Source organism: Myxocyprinus asiaticus, chromosome 24 (assembly GCF_019703515.2).
Source record: "Myxocyprinus asiaticus isolate MX2 ecotype Aquarium Trade chromosome 24, UBuf_Myxa_2, whole genome shotgun sequence".
NCBI classification, from domain to species: domain Eukaryota; kingdom Metazoa; phylum Chordata; class Actinopteri; order Cypriniformes; family Catostomidae; genus Myxocyprinus; species Myxocyprinus asiaticus.
Window position 1 is genome coordinate 9,457,586 of NC_059367.1, and position 19,513 is coordinate 9,477,098.

The window sequence follows — 19,513 nt, forward strand, 5'->3', positions numbered from 1 at the left end:
TGATGTGGATTTTGTAGTTACTGTATTTTTACACTGATTTCTCTGAAAATCAGCCTATGAGCCAAACTCGTTACAGGACAGATCATAGTCTAAGAGACCTGATTTCAGTCATAACTCAATTTTGCATTTTACTTTTGTAGGGCAGTTTGATTGCTAATTACATTTCTAATTAACCAATTATTCAGAATAGTCAAAGAGAAAGAATCGTCATCATTTAATATTATATCATTACTTCTTTAAGCAGTTTCCATCTGTGTTCAAATTTTAGGTTCTTAATCTTATTTGTTGTTGGTCTCTCCATCTAATATATTTCCTTCCACTCCATGCTTGTATTTATCCTTGAGATTATTTCTCTCCACTCCATCCTTGCATTTGTGGGGACTCTGATTTGTCTTTGTAGTTTGCTTTATGTCTGCAATTCTAATTTCTCTGAAAGTGTATTTTTTTAATTTGTTTCTTAGTAATATAGGTAGTATACCAAGAATAAGGTTGTCAGGGCCCATTTCAATCTTATGGTTATATACAATGTTTATCAGTTTATTTATTTCAATAATTTTTAACTATAGAGAATAAGTGTCAAATTTAGTTATAATAGGCATTATGATCATAACAATTATGCCATTGTTATGCCAATTAAATATATTAAATTAAAAGTCTGAGTACCCCAGGTTCCTATGGTGTTGTGGGTGGTTGTTAGGGCATTGTGACTGTTGACAAGAAGTTGCTATGTGGCTACTAAAGTCTTCTGAATGATTTTAGCACAGTGCTAGGTGGTTGCTATGGTGTTCTGGGTGGTTGCCAGGGCATTGTTATACAGTTGCTAAGATGTTCTGAGTGGTTTTAGTACAATTTTATGCTGTTGCTAGCATGTTCTGTGTATTTGCTAATTGCTAGGGCGTTGCTATGTAGGTGGTTGTCATGGTTTTGCCATACATTACTGGGGTGTTCTGAATAAATTTGTTATGCAGTTGCTAGAGTGTTCTGGGCATTTGCTAGGGCATTTGTAGTTGGTTGTCAGGGTGTTGCAATATGTTGCAAGGGTTTTCTGACTGGTTTTTAGTACATCGTTATGTGGTTGCTAGAGTGTTTTAGGTGGTAGCGAGGGCATTGCTACATGGTGCCAAGTCAAAAGGCACACCCCCAAGTCTCTATGATATTGTGGTTCTGTATCAGTTTCACTATGGCAGCCATAAGTCTCAGTCATACATGGCCAGATGGCTGAAACTATTCCTGAATCAGACTGTCAGACACTTGGCATTCATCACATGCCTGTATCTCTGTCTGCCTGATTGACAAAGGGAAGAAGGGAAGAAGGGAACAAGTGTTTGTGCGTAAAACAAATGAGAGTGAAGGCAGCCATCCAGAAAGACAAGATCTATGGAATTCATCCTACTGTCTCTCTCTACACAGTTTGAATCATCTGAAACTCAAAACAATGTGTAGGACAGGTTGCAGTGCCTCGCTGCAAAGATGCGTCACTAACAAAATCTGGAACCTTATATTTGGAACTCTCTCTGACAGCAGTTTTTCTTGTGCTTGAATGGGTTATTTGAATAAAAACAGCCTCCATTAGGATCAAATTAAGGCAGGGTTTTGGGGGCATACTGTTCCCTTATAAACAAAAACCTACCATGTTTCAGCCACACTCACCCATGTGTGCTATAGGCGTCATTTAGCACTTTTTGCCATGGCCGATTTTGCCCCTCATTACTTTATGAAACGGCCTCTCTATTTCCTTTCTGCCACTTGCTATTTGTTCCAGTGAAATCACAAAATAAAATCCAAACATATGTGTTCCAGTGGATGATAGATCCACTGATGTAGATCTGCAAATATGGATTATTAAAACAAATCCTACATTAGGGTGGATCTGAATCACAAACCCTTCATTTTCAAAGCCAAAATGTTATCACTATAGGAGGTCATGTCAGATCCTTTTATAGTAAGAATTTAAGAATCTATCCATTGAAGACAGATGATGAAGTTATCAAATGATGAAGTAAGGATGAAGTTAGCAAATTAAATGTCAAAGTGCAAATGAGCACTTGAATTGGTTAACAAGAATGATTGCTACTTCAAATTGTTAATGTAAAATAAGTTTTACATTGAAGAATGTCCACTCAATATGCTTCTGAAACTGTTTCTTAAACTATTTTGGCAGAGGCTATGCTATTTGCACCCCGAGGAAAATAGTGTTAGATACTAATTACACCCCTCATTAAATATTAAAATACAGCATGACTGCAGTGTGTTTATTGTGTTTATTAAGAGTCCCAAAGACATCCTACACAAACTCCTACCCCTAAAATAAATGTACCATGGTTTTCTTCAGTAACTATAGTATCACCTTGGTATTTTGTAGTAAAATCATAGTAACCAAAAAAATAAAATAATAATAATTAAACACGGTTACGATATATACACAGTATTACTGTAGTAACACTATGGTTTATTGCATTAAAACTATGGCTTCTGCCAAAAAAACATGGTTACTACAATATTACCATAGATAATTTTACCCGGAGCAAACCTTTCTCTCAACTCCCCGAACATCACCATGACCAAATCTTTATTTTCATTTTTATTTATTATTATTAGTAGTAGTATAAGAAATATTAAGAGTAGAAACAGAAAACAGGATGGGAAAAAGTGGGACAAAAGGGGGAATCAAACCCTGGTCGCCCACATGAAAAAAGCACATCTTCACCATTTTCACACACTACGCAATTGCAGTGACACTTGGGGGTGCAGTTTTTAAATTTCTGTATTTCCACCAGAATATTTGAGTGCAAATAACCACGCTGTGTGGCAGGTGCTATTTACACCTAGTGCAGATAGTCACTCCGAATTATTTTGTACCTTTATTTTTAAATTGTCATGTCATTTCAGTTTTAATTTGGAAATTAGAAAATACTACACACCTGATGTCCAGATCAACAGATCACCTATTTATTTATGAAAACATTAAAAAATCATATTAAAATATTTGAGCATAACTAGGCCTGTCACGATTATTAAATAATCATCTGATCGCGGTTATTTGATCTAACGGCAGTTATTTGAGATCACCGCGATTATTATGCACTTTAAATTCGAATCACATTTTACTGTCAAATAAGGGAATAAATGCCACGTTTGATTCAACTGAACTCAGACTGTCTAATATTCAGCGGCACCACGAATCCACACTGAGTGCAGCTCCTGAAGAGCGCATCAAGATTAAAAAATGCTTCTGAACCGGACATGAAGCGCTCTGATGCACACACTGTCTGCAGAGTTTCGTGACAAACTCCCAAGTCCAGCAAAAATATAAACAAGGTTTTTATCCGGTTTCACTTTAATTTAATGATCGTGTACTTGCAAATGTTGTTTGTCGTTGCAGATACACGCAGTGTAAATGAAATGCAGTGACACATAGGACCCCTGTGTCAACTTGCTTACTCTATTTCTGTGGAGATGATAGAATGAAGAAACATATCATCTCAAAGGTCTTTCTTCATGAGAAATAAGGACTTGTGGGCTTAATCCGAGAGCCTTAAAACAATATGTGAAAGTGAAGCATTTGAAAAAGTTTACTATTGTATACTTATAATCATGACAGCCCTAAGCATAACTAATTCATTTTAATGATGAAAGTTTTCCCCATGTATGTAACAAATTTTCATCTTGTGATGTAACAAGCAGCACACGTCACAAGTTGTCACTCTCGTTAAGAACCAAACTGTGTAAACCGTATTTAGGACTCTAAAACAGAACTGACACTGCAAGCACCCATGCTGTGTTCATCTACTTCCTGTTCTGCTCAATAACATCTAGGGCACCACATATATCAGTCATCCACTCAAACGATCTGTAGATTAAAGGATGTATTGCCGCCCAGACCTGAGTCATAATTTAGCTTTGGCTGAGCAAAAATAGACATGATCTAAGAACATGGAGGAAAAATGATTAACCGCCCAACGGAGGTATCAACATATGAAAATTCCTGTGTGTGTGTGTGTGTGTGTGTGTGTGTGTGTGTGTGATTTCACTGCTTTCTCGCTGGAGAGATGAACAGATTGGAATGCATGGGAGGGAAACCTCTAATGCAGACTCTTGATATCACAACATTCTGATCCATATGTTCATCATGGAGGCAAGATCACATGATCTTTAACTTAAATGCAATGTTAACAGACACACACACACACACACACACACACACACACACGCGCGCACACACACACACACATGTTGGTACTCCTATAATTACGAGGACTCTCCATAGACATAATGTTTTATACTATACAAACTATATACTTTATCCCCCAACAATAACCCAACCCCTAAACCTAAAAATCACAGAAATATTTTGTTATTTTTACATAAAAAAAATAAAATAAAAAAAACATTGTTTGGTATGTTTTTTTAAGCTGTTTGAATTACAGGGACACTGAGGGTGTCCTCATAAACCACATTTATAGCATAATACCCTCGTAATTACTAGTGTGTAACCTAAAGAATATGTCCTCATAAACCACAAAAATCAACTCAAACACAGACACACACAAAAGTTTATGGGTAACAGGATAATAACATTTGTTAGGAAATCAAATATTATTATGGAGAAAAAAAATCATGTACGATAATAATGCTTAACATATCAGCAAAGTGTCTCTTTATGCTGTCTCACATTATATTATCTTATTGAATATGAGCAAGCGTGAATAAGATTTGAGAACAATTATATATATACATATATATATATATATATATATATATATACACTATATTGCCAAAAGTATTCGCTCACCCATCCAAATAATTGAATTCAGGTGTTCCAATCACTTCCATGGCCACAGGTGTATAAAATGAAGCACCTAGGCATGCAGACTGCTTCTACAAACATTTGTGAAAGAATGGGCCGCTCTCAGGAGCTCAATGAATTCCAGCGTCGTACTGTGATAGGATGCCACCTGTGCAACAAGTCCAGTCGTGAAATTTCCTCGCTACTAAATATTCCACAGTCAACTGTCAGTGGTATTATAACAAAGTGGAAGCGATTGGGAATGACAGCAACTCAGCCACGAAGTGGCAGGCCACGTAAAATGACAGAGCGGGGTCAGCGGATGCTGAGGCGCATAGTGCGCAGAGGTCGCCAACTTTCTGCAGAGTCAATCGCTACAGACCTCCAAAGTTCATGTGGCCTTCAGATTAGCTCAAGAACAGTGCGTAGAGAGCTTCATGGAATGGGTTTCCATGGCTGAGCAGCTGCATCCAGGGCATACATCACCAAGTGCAATGCAAAGCGTCGGATGCAGTGGTATAAAGCATGCCGCCACTGGATTCTAGAGCAGTGGAGACGCGTTCTCTGGAGTGACGAAGCACGCTTCTCCATCTGGCAATCTGATGGACGAGTCTGGGTTTGGTGGTTGCCAGGAGAACGGTACTTGTCTGACTGCATTGTGCCAACTGTGAAGTTTGGTGGAGGGGGGATTATGGTGTGGGGTTGTTTTTCAGGAGCTGGGCTTGGCCCCTTAGTTCCAGTGAAAGGAACACTGAATGCTTCAGCATACCAAGAGATTTTGGACAATTCCTTGCTCCCAACTTTGTGGGAACAGTTTGGGGATGGCCCCTTCCTGTTCCAACATGACTGCGCACCAGTGCACAAAGCAAGGTCCATAAAGACATGGATGAGCGAGTTTGGTGTGGAAGAACTTGACTGGCCTGCACAGAGTCCTGACCTCAACCCGATAGAGCACCTTTGGGATAAATTAGAGCGAAGACTGTGAGCCAGGCCTTCTCGTCCAACATCAGTGTCTGACCTCACAAATGCGCTTCTGGAAGAATGGTCAAAAATTCCCATAAACACACTCCTAAACCTTGTGGAAAGCCTTCCCAGAAGAGTTGAAGCTGTTATAGCTGCAAAGGGTGGGCCGACGTCATATTAAACCCTATGGATTAAAAATGGGATGTCACTTAAGTTCATATGCGTCTAAAGGCAGATGAGCGAATACTTTTGGCAATATAGTGTATATATATATATATACACACTCACTGAACACTTTATTAGGAACATTATGGTCCTAATAAAGTGCCCAACGTGGTCTTCTGCTATTGTAGCCCATCCGCCACAAGGTTCGACATGCTGTGCATTCTGAGATGCTATTCTGCTCACTTCAATTGTACCGAGTGGTTATCTGAGTTACTGTAGCTTTTCTGTTAGCTCGAACCAGTCTGGCCATTCTCCGTTGACCCCTCTCATCAACAAGGCGTTTCCATCCGCAGAACTGCCACTATGTTTTTGGTTTTTGGTGTTCTGAGTAAACTCTAGAGACTGTTATGCATGAAAATCCCAGGAGATCAGCAGTTTAAGAAACACTCAAACCAGCCTGTCTGGCGCAACAATCATGCCACAGTCAAAATCACTTTTTTCCTTATTCTGATGGTTGATGTGAACATTAACTGAAGCTCCTGACCTGTATCTGCATGATTTTATGCTTTGCACTGCTGCCACATGATTGACTGTTTAGATAATCACATGAATAAGTAGGTGCATAGGTGTTCCTAATAAGGTGCTCAGTGAGTGTAAATTCCTTTAGAATAACATGTACTGGAAAAATAGAAATATTTATTAACCCTCTGGGGTCGACAGATGCGCCTGCACGTCCTGCTGGATTTTTTCCTCATAACAGCGTAAACAACTTAAAATACTCCATCATTTTTGGGCATACAGGTAAGTGTAAGGCATCATTAGAGACTATAAAGGGTCTAGTTTTATTTGTGTGCACTCACAATAACAACAAAACCTTGTGCTTTTGTAAAATAAAGAAAATAAACAGGGTGCGCTTTCAGCCGTCTCTGTCTCCGCGAGCATCTTTCTGAAACACGTCACAAAAATGAACTGAAACTCCACGAATACTTATCAGACAAACATGAAACATATGTCTAAAGAAAGCTTAAAATGTGTACTTTTAAATAAAACAATTCAAATTTAAAACAAATATTCTCCTGCAATGTATTCTGTATGAAACAAAGCGATGAACAGTTTCTCCTGGCTCAGCTAATTATCGCTAATGCGATCACACCCACCAGCAAAGCACGCTATTCATACGGTAATGTGCTGAGGCGATCAATGCAAATGGTAAACGCCCCCAACAATGCCTTAAAAAGCATCAAGTTCATTCACTTTTCTGCGCGTTTGGAAGATGGCACGCTACACAGGTGAGGAAGTTCCTGGATAGTGATGAAGAGTTCACATTTTCCTCAGAAAAAGTGCGGGAATCCAACGAGGAACGTTGCATTTTGAAGAGCGACTTGATCCAGCCGAGGATACAATTTCGGATGAGTAAGTCTTTACTTACATATTAGTTGACATGCTATTTTATATAAACATGTACATATTTTACTAGTTGGACTATTTCCAGACTTGCCAGCCAGGATTCAGAGTATTGAAATTTGAAATATGTCCTAATAGGCAAGTTTTAGTTACATTTAAATGTTGTTTCGGCTAAAGCAGGTATTTAAATTGTATGCTGTATGATATAAATATGATATGTAATATGATATAAAAATAATATGAATGTTTAGATTATATTTTAACTAGTGTTTATGCTGCCTCATTATCATCAATGAAGCTTGTGCTTGCAAATATCTGTTCGGGTGTAAATGTGTAAAATGTGCTGTAAATATGCCCATATTAGAAAATCAGCATATTAGAATGATTTCTGAAGGATCATGTGACACTGAAGACTGCAGTAATTATGCTGAAAATTCAGCTTTGATCACAGGAATAAATTGCATTTTACATATTTTTTTTACAATATATTCAAGTAGAAAAGTTATTTTAAATTGTAAAAATATTTCACAATATCACTGTTTTTGCTGTATTTTGGATCAAATAAATGCAGCCTTGGTGAGCAGAAGTTAAAAACATTCAAAAATCTTACAGATCTAAAAACTTTTAAACGGTAGTGTAGGTCTAAAGTTTTTAAGTAAAGTCTTTATGTAAAGAAAATGTATAGTCAGATTACTTCTTTTAACTTTAACTTAATTTTGTGAATAAGCTACAAACAATACATTCAATCATTAAGTCTCGTCACATTCATTCTCTCTCAGGAGAGGGGTCCTCAGGTGTGAATCACATCAATATTCACGATCATCCATGCCTCCTCGCATATGGCCTTTCTAACACTAAAAGTGTCTTACAAAAGTTAAATGACTATATTGTTTTGTATGAATGAGTGATCAGGATGGTTTTCACATCATTTTTGTAGCAAAACATTCAAAAGTCTTGTGAACAAATGTTTAGTATGTGTTATATGGCCTTATTTCAGTGACTTTTTGTTTTTTCAAAAACCACGCATAAATGTTATTTTCTCAAAAATACAAACATGTACATACATGTTTTTCACATATTATTGTAGCCCAGTTTGTGCTGAATACAGTGTTATTCACTTTAGCCATTAATATGTTATTAAGCAACTGAAAAAAGCAAAAATGTCAAGGCATGTCAAAACTTCTCCAGGGCCCAAAACACCCTCAGACCCCAGAGGGTTAATAAAATAATAAGTAAAGGCAATTTAGATTTCATGTTGTCAATTCAAAGGCCCTGTGACCCTGGGAACGTTTTCACCCAAAAATAATGTCAGTTATACATTTTTGCTAAGGACAATGACTATTATTTAGACATATCTGACCTCTCAAAGCTGAGAATGACCAATCAGAATCAAATGTTATCAGTAATGAAAATCCTTCAGCACTGAATTCAATTCATCACACAACTCTCCATCAGTTGTGGTGACAAACTCTGAAAGCACTCTGCTCTGCATGATGAATACAAAGCCAATTACCAACCTACAAACTGGTAATTGGATCAGCTATTCTTTCATCATTAAGCTGCTTGGTCACGATGGGTACAATGTATCGCAAATGGAAAAACATTAAACAGAAATTAAAAGATGGCTCCTGCATTCTTCCACTCAGAGCACAGTGTTTATGAAGAGTGGAGACAGTAGAATGCTTTCATATTGAGAAGACAACGCAAGGGGCTTAGAGGAGATGCTTCCCTCTGGAACAGGGCAACAAACAGTCTGAACGTTTGACCTTTCTGCTGATATTGGTCCAGAACAATCATGCTGACATGACAAGCAGAAGTTGAGTTTATTGTTTAGTGTTGCTGTGGAAATATTCTCACTTTTCTTTCAGGAAGGATACGGTAAGGAAATGTCACAGCAGAGAATCTGGTTATGGATATTAGATGAGCTGTTGATGATGATTAAGTTTGTAATGCCACAATGTGTTGTTTTGTAATTAGAATCTGCTGGACTTAGGGAAAAAAATCTAAGACTTGAATCATTAAACACAAATCTTGCTCTAGCTTAACAAAACATAGGAATGAAAAATTGATAACAGGCAAAGAATGACAATATATCCAAATGTTGAACTTGTTTACATGAAATCTTCTTTAAGGGGCTGTATCATGGAAAACACAAAGGCTCAAGGTTTGGCTGGTTAGCATAATCCAATTGGCCCCTGCTGGTAGATTCCATAGCTACACCATTATGAGAGCAAAAAGCATTTTTCTTCAATGATGGCCTTTTTTTAATTTATTTATTCTGAAAAAAAAATAAAAAATAAATAAATAAATAAATAAATATATATATATATATATATATATATATATATATATATATATATATACAAGCAACTAGTGCTGCAACAACTACAATAAGTAATAAAATTGATAATCAATAATGAAAATAATCAGCAACAAATTTCATGATATTATTAGCACAAAAAAATGCAATCCTAAATAAGTGTGGTGGCCTGGGTAGCTCAGCGAGTAAAGACGCTGACTACCACCCCTGGAGTCGTGAGTTCAAATCCCAGGGCGTGCTGAGTGACTCAAGCCAGGTCTCTTAAACAACCAAATTGGCCCGGTTGCTAGGAAGGGTAGAGTCACATGGGGTAACCTCCTCGTGGTCGCTATAATGTGGTTCGCTCTCAGTGGGGCGCCACGCTGAGTTGTGTGTGGTGCTATGTCTCCGTGGTAACGTAATAAAATGCATGGGTTGACAGTCTCAGATGCGGAGGCAACTGAGATTTGTCCTCTGCCACCCAGATTGAGGTGAGTCACTATGCCACCACGAGGACTTAGAGTGCATTGGGAATTGGGCATTCCAAATTGGGGAGAAAAAAATAAATAAATAAATAATTACTACATAAGTGCAGAATATGGCAACTACTGCATAACAAAAGTGTTCTCCACTGGTATTTACTGAATAATGTTCCACATGAGTTAATTAATTCAGCCCCAGATGTTTGGAAGAGAATCACGGCACAAATTCCTGGTGCTAGCAGCCCTTATAATCTACGCTGAACAAGATACATGGCCCAGCTATGTAAGAGACGTCTGCACCAGGGTGCCACCATCCTCCATCTAATCTCACAGAGGACTCTGTCATTCCAGGAAATTACATGAAAGTGCTACAGTATCATTTAGCATTCAAACAGGGCAATAAATCAAAGACCTGTCTCATTTTCTCTTCATTTAAATGCACGTTCCATTCTTCACATCCCAGGACCATGATGAGTCTTCACGGGCCACTTGGTTTGTTAGATGGAGGCCAGTGACACAATGTCTTTTGATTTGTTTGCCAGTGTTGCTCTTTTAAATGGGTGTTCACACATACAGTACAGTGATTTGCACTGTAAAAAAATATTTTGCCTTTTAGTTATTATAATTAAAAATGTAGAGTTAGAATAACTGCCCTGGATTGATCTTGTTGAGATAACCCAATTATCCAAGTTTTTGTTGGCTGTGTTGTGATAAGTTATTGAACTTAGAAAAACTATTCAGCTGTAATCAAAAATATAAGAGAACTATGCACATCACACTCAAGTATTCAGATTCTCCTTAAGTCTGAATATGTTACTAAATACTAGGGATGTGCCCAAAGCTGAATTCCTTATTCGGAAAAGCACGAATAATAACTTCAAAATGAATAACGAATTCATCCGAAAAATATTCGGAAGACTGATCATCCAACGAGCACAGGTATTAAGTGATATTTTAAATGAACATATCCAAAATTACAAAGCAATGATGAGTCTGGGAAGCCAACATTACTACAGTGTAAACCTTATGAATGAAAATGCACACGGTGTGATTTCAAGTTCATTGGATGTCCACGTTCTTGACTCTGTTTCAGTCTCTTAATTGTGCACGTCTCAGAAATCTAATCTTGTCAAGAGTAACATTAACTGAGATACTATATCATACACATTTTCCACTTCTTAAAATGTCTGTTAACACAATAACACCAACTGTTGCACACAATTTACACGTAAGGATCCATAAACCAACCTGAGCGCAATGTTGAATTCCTGACTAGAGAAGTAATTATTTTATAGCGGAGCTCGTCTGTTGGTCTCTTAAAGCTGACCACATTTACATCCACATCACCAGTTAAGGTAATTGCATAGTTTAGCCTTTATTCCCAAACAGTTTAAATGCTCCACAGAGGTTTAAATACATGTAAATCTATTCAGAATATTCCTGCACATGCACGGAGGATTGCAGAGAAAAGAAAACATATGCATTTTTCACGCTTTTTTATAGAGGCTCGCTCTTGCTATTTATTCCACTGTATTTCGCTAATGCTGCACATGTAATTTAACTAAATAATTATGTCCTCCACATTATGTTAAAATATGTGCACACAAAATAAGCCTCAAGTGTAGCCTATCATAAAACTTTCTGATATAATTTTACAGTGTTTTCACCTGTTTGTAGGCTTAATTAATTTTGTTCTCATTTCTTTTAATGTTTGTATTTGTATTTAATATTTGCAGCAAAATGTGTGCTTGACATTTCACAATTGCTTGACACCTTGTGCCTCCAGAATAACATTGCTATACCTGCACATTAACTTAAACATACAGTATACTTGCACATTGCTGACATAAACCAAAATTCTTTTTCAGCAGATATTAATGTCATAAATACCAGGAGAATCCAAAGATAAAAACACATTCTACAGTTAATGTAGCCTACATTTCCAGCTTCATTTGGTGCGAAAAAATAAAGAATATATCAATAATATAATTAAATAATAATAATAATAATAATAATTATTAATAATAATAATAATAATAATAACAATAATAATTAAATAGGCCTATCCGAGGCATATTTTATATATACGGAAACTATAAATGTAAGAGAGTTACACTTTAAAATGAGTTTTGAGACTCTTCTGGTTAAGCCACGCAGAGACAGATACAGATCATTTTGTCATAGTAACAGATACAAATACAGATACAGATGTAATGGCTTCACTGCACACCCCTGCTAAAAACTAATACTAAGTCTCTGATCATCAGCTATTGCCATTAAATGGCAATTTATTTTACCTCTGACAATGGGATAGTCCTTACTACTTATATGGTTATTAATAATATTAAATGATAATAAACAAGATTTTTTTATAGCGCAGTAGCACAGAGAATGTTCTCTTTGTTCGATGAAACAGACACTGAGCCAAACTCTAAACTGTCTCCTGAGGCTCTCCATATGTCAGCTCACATAGGAGGAGTTCAGGTAAAAAGGCCTGACAGACTGCAGATCGTTCACGTCAGCCATCAGCTCACATTTGCCAACTCCACAAAACCTTTTATCTCCAAACTTTCCTCAGCAGGACTTTATCAGTCTCATCATCTGCCCAAACTTAAACTGCCACTTCAAGGCCTTTAGCCAAGTTTGAAATGTGTGTTGTTTCTAAGTGAAAAAGTTAAAAACTGGTGTCTGTTTGTGAAACAAGAATATACAAGGTGTTGAAGTTTTATTAGATTTCTGCAGCAACAAATTCAGAGAAATGGCTACACTCTTTGAAAACTAAGAAAGGGCAGAAACTAAATGATAGTCAAGGTGTGTTTTACTATTTTAAAAATAAAAGTTCAAATTATGTGAAGTGGGTGGTTACTAGGGCATTGCTAGATGGTTAGTAGGTGGTTGTTTATACTGGCCCAAGTGAAAAAAATGGCCTGGTACCTCATTCAGTGCAAGTCTATGGGATTTTTACCTGTTTTATTCAGCCTGATCAAATGACAATTACGTGACTGTGGCAACATTTTTTGCAGAAATATTTTACATGGATCATTACACGTTGTGGTAGTTCCAAAGTGAAATGTCAACTTAGTGGTGCTAGAAGCAAGTTACATTTTCTCCTAAGCAGATACGGTTTAAATGGTTAATGCTCCATCGAGTTCAAAATCAACAACACCTACCTCCCTTACCATAAACCAAACCAAGAGTGTCATAAATAGCAGATGTGAGATGAAAAACAATTGCTAAAGCGACCACGTCATTTTGTGGTTTTGACACTTTAAACTCATGTGCATGCTCTACAGGACCTTTTAAGGGCTTGTTCCTCTTTTAAGTTCAGCTATATCACAAACTGATCGCATTCAAACAAGCTATAAAATGTAGTTGGTTATGTAATGTAAACATTAATATTTATTGCATAAAATATTGATTATTTATGATCGCCATGTCATTTTATCAATTCTTGAGGCATTTAAATTAGCCATCATTTAAATTAAAAACCTAATTTGAGTGCTTTCCTATTCACTCGGTTGGCCTCCGTTTAATAGTATGTTTAATAGCTTTGGGAGACCACAAGAGGGTGGTATAACATTTACTGAAGCCAGTCAGTTATCACACACACGCAGGAGGAGCAGATGCGGCGCAGCAGATGGCAGTCCAAAGTTACGAAGGTTTTTGTACTTTTTCAAGAATCAACAAAGTGACGTTGATGAGTTTGCAGATTAGTGTATGAAACTGTTTTAACTGCACAAACTGAACAATTACAATGGCAACATTTATTACGCGATTTCCCTATATGTAGCCTTGAAAAGGTCTTTCATTCAAGCTGTCAAAAAACAAAACGACATACTTGTAACTGAAAATACATTGTGTAGGCTATATGAAAGACTCATAAAAACAATATATCATACAGTGATGGCCCTTTGATTATGATTTGATTCAAATGAAATGGAAATCTATGCGAGTTGAGTTCCGTGGCACTTCAGAATTTTGACGCTTAGCGTTTGTGTGTACCTTCGTAGAAAATAATTGTTACTCATTTTAGAATGTGCCATGCCATCTGCCAGATGTGTCTTGTGTGCAACCCCCTTCAATTTACCCTGCTGCTCACACTTTACCAAAGTTGTTTTTAGAATTTTTTTTGAAAAGACAAAGACTACTGTGCAACAAGGAGCCCTATTTATATCGGAAAAAACCCCCAGATATACTGTATATAGATAATCATTGGGAAAATCTTGCAATTATTGATGCCTGAAAAGGGCATAATTTTGGGGTGAACTATTCCTTTAAGTTTGAGCAAAATTATAGTGATGCATGCCTTAGCAAACACCACTAAAAACAGTAAACACTGGGAAATTGATCATTATGGAGAGAAGAGAAACCAAGGACAGAATTGCATAAATCTAGCATTGAAATAGAGTGGTATTGTGTTCAAACCTGAAGTAAGGTGGAGGTGGCAATTTCCTCAATATTGTGAGAACTGTGTATCTCTCTCTCTCTCTTGCTCCAACACACACACACACACACACACACACACACACACACACACACACACACACACAAACTCAGCCTCTCCTGGCTCTAATCAGCGCAAGAACTAAGAAGAAAAGGTCCCTGGGGGCTGTATACCTTGGAAGCTTCACACTTTGGGAGCTTCACTTCACCGCAGACAAAAAAAACAAAACACTTGTTTATGAACTCCGTCAAAGCAGGCGAAAAACTGCAGAAGAATTACAAATAAAAACAGCTAGATCTTCTCACTGCAGTATAACTTTATATGTCAGCAAAAACATAATAATTTCTGCTTTAGGCTGACTCATATTAAAACTAAACTTTGAATCAAAATTTAAAACTCCTCAATTTAAACCACTGATGTAAAAGTGATATTAGTATCATTAAATTACAGTACTGACCTATATAAAATATAGTTTATACTAGGGCTGCACAATTAGGCTATGACAAAAATTATAATTGTTGATAATTTCCCTTGATATTGTATTTGTGATTAATTTCGATTAATAGAATGGACATTAAAATACTTATTTGGGGTGGATCAACTGCATGCCGTATTGTTATGTTGGCTACATGGTGAGTTGAGTGTGGTTGGCGCGGTGGATGGTGTGAAGCCTCCACACGTGCTATGTCTCTGTGGCAATGCGCTCAACAAGCCACGTGATAAGATGCGCAGGTTGACGGTCTCAGACGCGGAGGGAACTGAGATTTGTCCTCCGCCACCCAGACTGAGGCGAATCACTATGCGACCACGAGGACTTAAAAGCGCATTGGGAACTGGGCATTCCAATTTGGGAGGAAAAAAAAAAAAAGACTAGTTACCTAAACGGTCAACTTTATATAGGCCCTCTCAGAAGCATAAAAGGCAAAGCTGTTTATGCAAAACTTTGAATAAATCACACGCAGAAGCGAGCAATGGAAATGTCTCTGATTGATTACAATTATCAGCCACTGCAAAAACATACATTAAATAGAAAATGTAATATATATATATATATAATTGTGACGCAATATGAGTAGACCTACACGGACTGACATAATAATTGACATTTTTGATGATTAGTTAATTGTGGTAGCTGTAATTGTAATCTCGATTATTTATTCGATTAATTGTGCAAAGTATGGAATTTCTGTGCCGCTAGAGTTACCAAACATAATTGAACAAATAATTATGTGTTTACACTTTTTGGGAGAATCAACCTATGGATGGTTTACTTGTAGTTGTCTCTGCATATTGAGCGAGGATAAGGAAAGTATTCTAACATTACATCACCTTTAAAGTTGAGTATCACAGCATGCTCAAAATACTTCAAGTACACAACAAACAGAAGATGAATATTTTCACTCATACACCAAATGCACACTCCATTCTGCTTTAAAGCCATAATCAGTCAAGGATTTCTGTCAGTCTCTCAGTGCACTTACAGTTTCATCATTCTTGAAAGCAAATTCTATTAAGCGACAGATACTAAGTCAATATGATCAGAGAATGTAAAATGTCAAAGCACTGTACTGTATTTCTCCAAGACAGGCAGAAAAAGATTAAATCACCTTTGTTAGCGGCAAGGCAGCGACTCCGTGACCGAAAGTGCTGTCTGTGCCTGGCCCGGCCCAGGAGTCTGTAGTAGTACCACTTCCTCCTCAGAACTCTCCTGACTATCCCTGACATGGTCTTTAAGTCACACTTTTTCTGTCCGAGATCAACTTCCTTCAGAACTACTGCATTCAGAAACTGCTGGAAATATCTTCCCTGTAGAAGCTTAAGTTGAACTGAATCAATGCCAGAAAGGGAAAGGTGATATCTCATGCTTTGCTGATTGCTGAGTTGTTCCTGCAAGTCTGCTCTTAATGTGACAAGACAGAGATTTAAGAGTAGAGGGGGGGATCAGAAGGGAAAAAGAATGTTTAAAAGACAGCTCCTCCCCACAAATAACATGACTCAACTATGGAGAGGCGTGAATTTCGATGTAAATTACATATCAGACATGTCTTGAGCTGCTCTATCATAAAAACACTTTATAAAATATAAAGATTAAAGGGATATTTCACCCAAAAATTCTGTCATCATTTTCTTACTCTTCTCACTTCTTCTGTGAAGCACAAAAAGAGAGGTTAGACAGAATGTTAGCCTCAAGCTCCATTTACTTTCAATGTACCTTTGTATTTTTTGGGCATGGTACCATGTTAATACCATGTTTTTGGACATGTAATACCATTATATTCTTTGAAGTATCTTTGAGTACCTTGTAAATACTGTTGTATATTAATATGGTATTTACTCAATACCATGGTATATATCATAGTACCATCTGATACCATCGCTGTACCATGGTATTGCTAAAAAATTTTGCACACAGCAGCTAGCAATATGATGAATTCTGCATACTGTCTGACATCACTGAAGACTGAACAGGAGGTTTGTCCCCTTAACCCAGCCCATTTCCCAGCTAAACATCCAATATGTTGTCATGTTTGCAGTGCTTTGACAAGGCATTTGACCCCTGTGACCTCTACCACAACACTAGCCCATGATATAATGAGATTTACGAGCCGCACAAAACATCTCACCTCCCTGATGAAATTCCTAATTCTGAGAACCAGTGTCAACAACCAACCAGACAAGGATGAAAACGATTTTTAAAAAAGATTTATGTTCACCCGTGACAGCAGAAACAACTAATTAATCAAAATATACTGTAGGGATGTTAGCTGCCTGAAGTGTTGTTGACTAATACCTGTGTGCATATTTGTGAGGTAAGTAGATATTAAGATACACACACATATATATATATATATATATATATATATATATATATATATATATATATATATAAAGATATAAAGATATACTGCGATATACTTGCGTCAATTTACGATTTTACGAATCCTCAGAAAAAAAGGCCCATTCAAAAATGTAGAGTGGTAACCATAGTTTCTGCCAAAAATGCCAAAGTTTCCTCAGTTACTGTAACTACAGTAAAACCATAGTAAAATAATGCAGGATCTCCTTCAAACAGTGTAAAAAGCATTCAGAATTGTCATTTTAATTATATTTTTTAAATAAAATGTTATAAGCCTGATCTCATGAAAATTATGTGAATGTAGCAACATTTTCACAAAATTATATTACATGGCTCCTTACAGGTATTGTGGTAGTTCCAAGGTGAAATATCCACTGTAAAAGGGGTACATTTTCTTCCAAACAGATGAAGTTTTAAGGTTAAAGGGACAGTTCACCCCAAAATGACAATCATCTCATCATTTACTCACCCTTGTGCCATCCCAGATGTGTATGACTTTCTTTCTTCAGCTGAACACAAGCAAAGATTTTTAGAAGAATATCTCAGCTCTGTAGGTCCATACAATGCAAGTTAATAGTAGCCAGAACTTTGAAGGTCCAAAAAGCACATAAAGGCAGCATAAAAGTAATCCATATGACTCTGGTGGTTTAATCCATGTCTTCAGAAGAGATATGATTGGTGTAAGTGAGAAACATCAATATTTAAGTAATTTATTTCTATAAATTCTCCTCCTTGCCCAGTAGGTGGCGATATGCACAAAGAATGCAAATCGCCAAAGCCAAAAGAAGAAGAAAGAGAGATTTATAGTAAAAAAGATCTCAAAAATAGATCTAACTGACAACATTAATTCATAACCAGCCGACAAACTCACCCAGCACATCGTGGTCTTTGCTTACGATGATTTTGGAGCCATTATGTCCAATGCAGATGAATGAGAAACAAGCAAGTAAAAGATCATATATCTATGTTTTGAATCACAAAACACTAAGCATAAAGAATTAAGAACACTTACTAGAACTGTACATCCTAAAAAAACCTCCAGCTGCACGAAAAATACAAATAAACTCCAGCAACTTTCCTTGCTTCCATCTCCCCCGTTGGTGCATCTCATTCAGAATTGATCATCCCTATGCCCTATTCTCTTCTAAAACAATTACCCTCCACTGTGAGAGCTTCAGATGGTAGAAAGATGATAATGGTCAGGCAATTCAAGCAATTTTTATTGGAAAATCTGTTTGGAACGACCCTATAGCATGGATTGTGCTCCCTTCGAAGTGCCCTGCGAAGGCATGATCAGCGCCAGTTAGAACAAAGCCAATAAAGTGTTCTCATTCTAGAAAGCATTTAATTGGACATGGTTTCTCAACCTCTATGTGACATCATGAATGTTCCTGAGTCTTTTTAGCCAGACGAGGGACTGCAGATTTTAGATGATTATATCTTCTAAAAACAAATTTTGTCAATGTTTAGAAGTACACTAGCATATAGATGACCTTAAAGCTAACATATATGGACTAAAAGCAGCAACTTTTTGATTTCATAGAGTCTTTAAAACTTAAATGACTTGAAGCATAACAGGTTATTGCACAAACATCACATTGACAACATCACTATGCTGCTAAGCTGTCCATTAGCATCACCGTGCATCATCAGTTCTTCCAACTTAAAGCACTAAAAGCAGACATGCATATATACAGTATTTAGAAATACAAAGTGAAAAGATTCAAAAGAATAATTAAATAGGGGAAGTGCTGAAGACAGTAGCAGTCTATGTCTGATACAAAGCAGCAGGAGATGATGGAATTGGTGGTAAATTGACGTGCTAGCAGCTCGGTGACTGAATATTTCGCCAAGAGAGCAGGACTGTGGCATGCTGGGTATTTGTAGGGGGGTGAGTGAGAAATGGATGGTGTCGGGGGAGCTAGCAGGAGCCACTTTCATTCTCTCCTGATGCTCCGACACTCGACCTCAGTTTGAACTATCTCAGACAGAGGAAGATGGTTAGAGATGTGGAGACTGGCGTGAATCTGTCTGCTCAGATTGTCTCTGGAGCTCTTTGTGGGTATAAATGTGGGTAATAAGAGGCCTGATATTATTGCTTTTATTCTGCACT

General features: G+C 37.1%; 1 protein-coding gene across 1 annotated transcript in view; it reads right to left on the reverse strand.

The window, feature by feature from the left end:
- Window positions 1–16,370, reverse strand: part of LOC127415146 (disabled homolog 2-interacting protein-like) — a 117,413-nt gene extending 101,043 nt beyond the window's left edge. The window contains exon 1 of the mRNA XM_051653733.1: window positions 16,151–16,370. Coding sequence (XP_051509693.1) covers window positions 16,151–16,268 — 118 coding nt within the window. The 5' untranslated portion in view covers window positions 16,269–16,370. The remainder of the gene's footprint in view (window positions 1–16,150) is intronic.
- Between the last annotated feature and the right edge of the window lie 3,143 nt (window positions 16,371–19,513).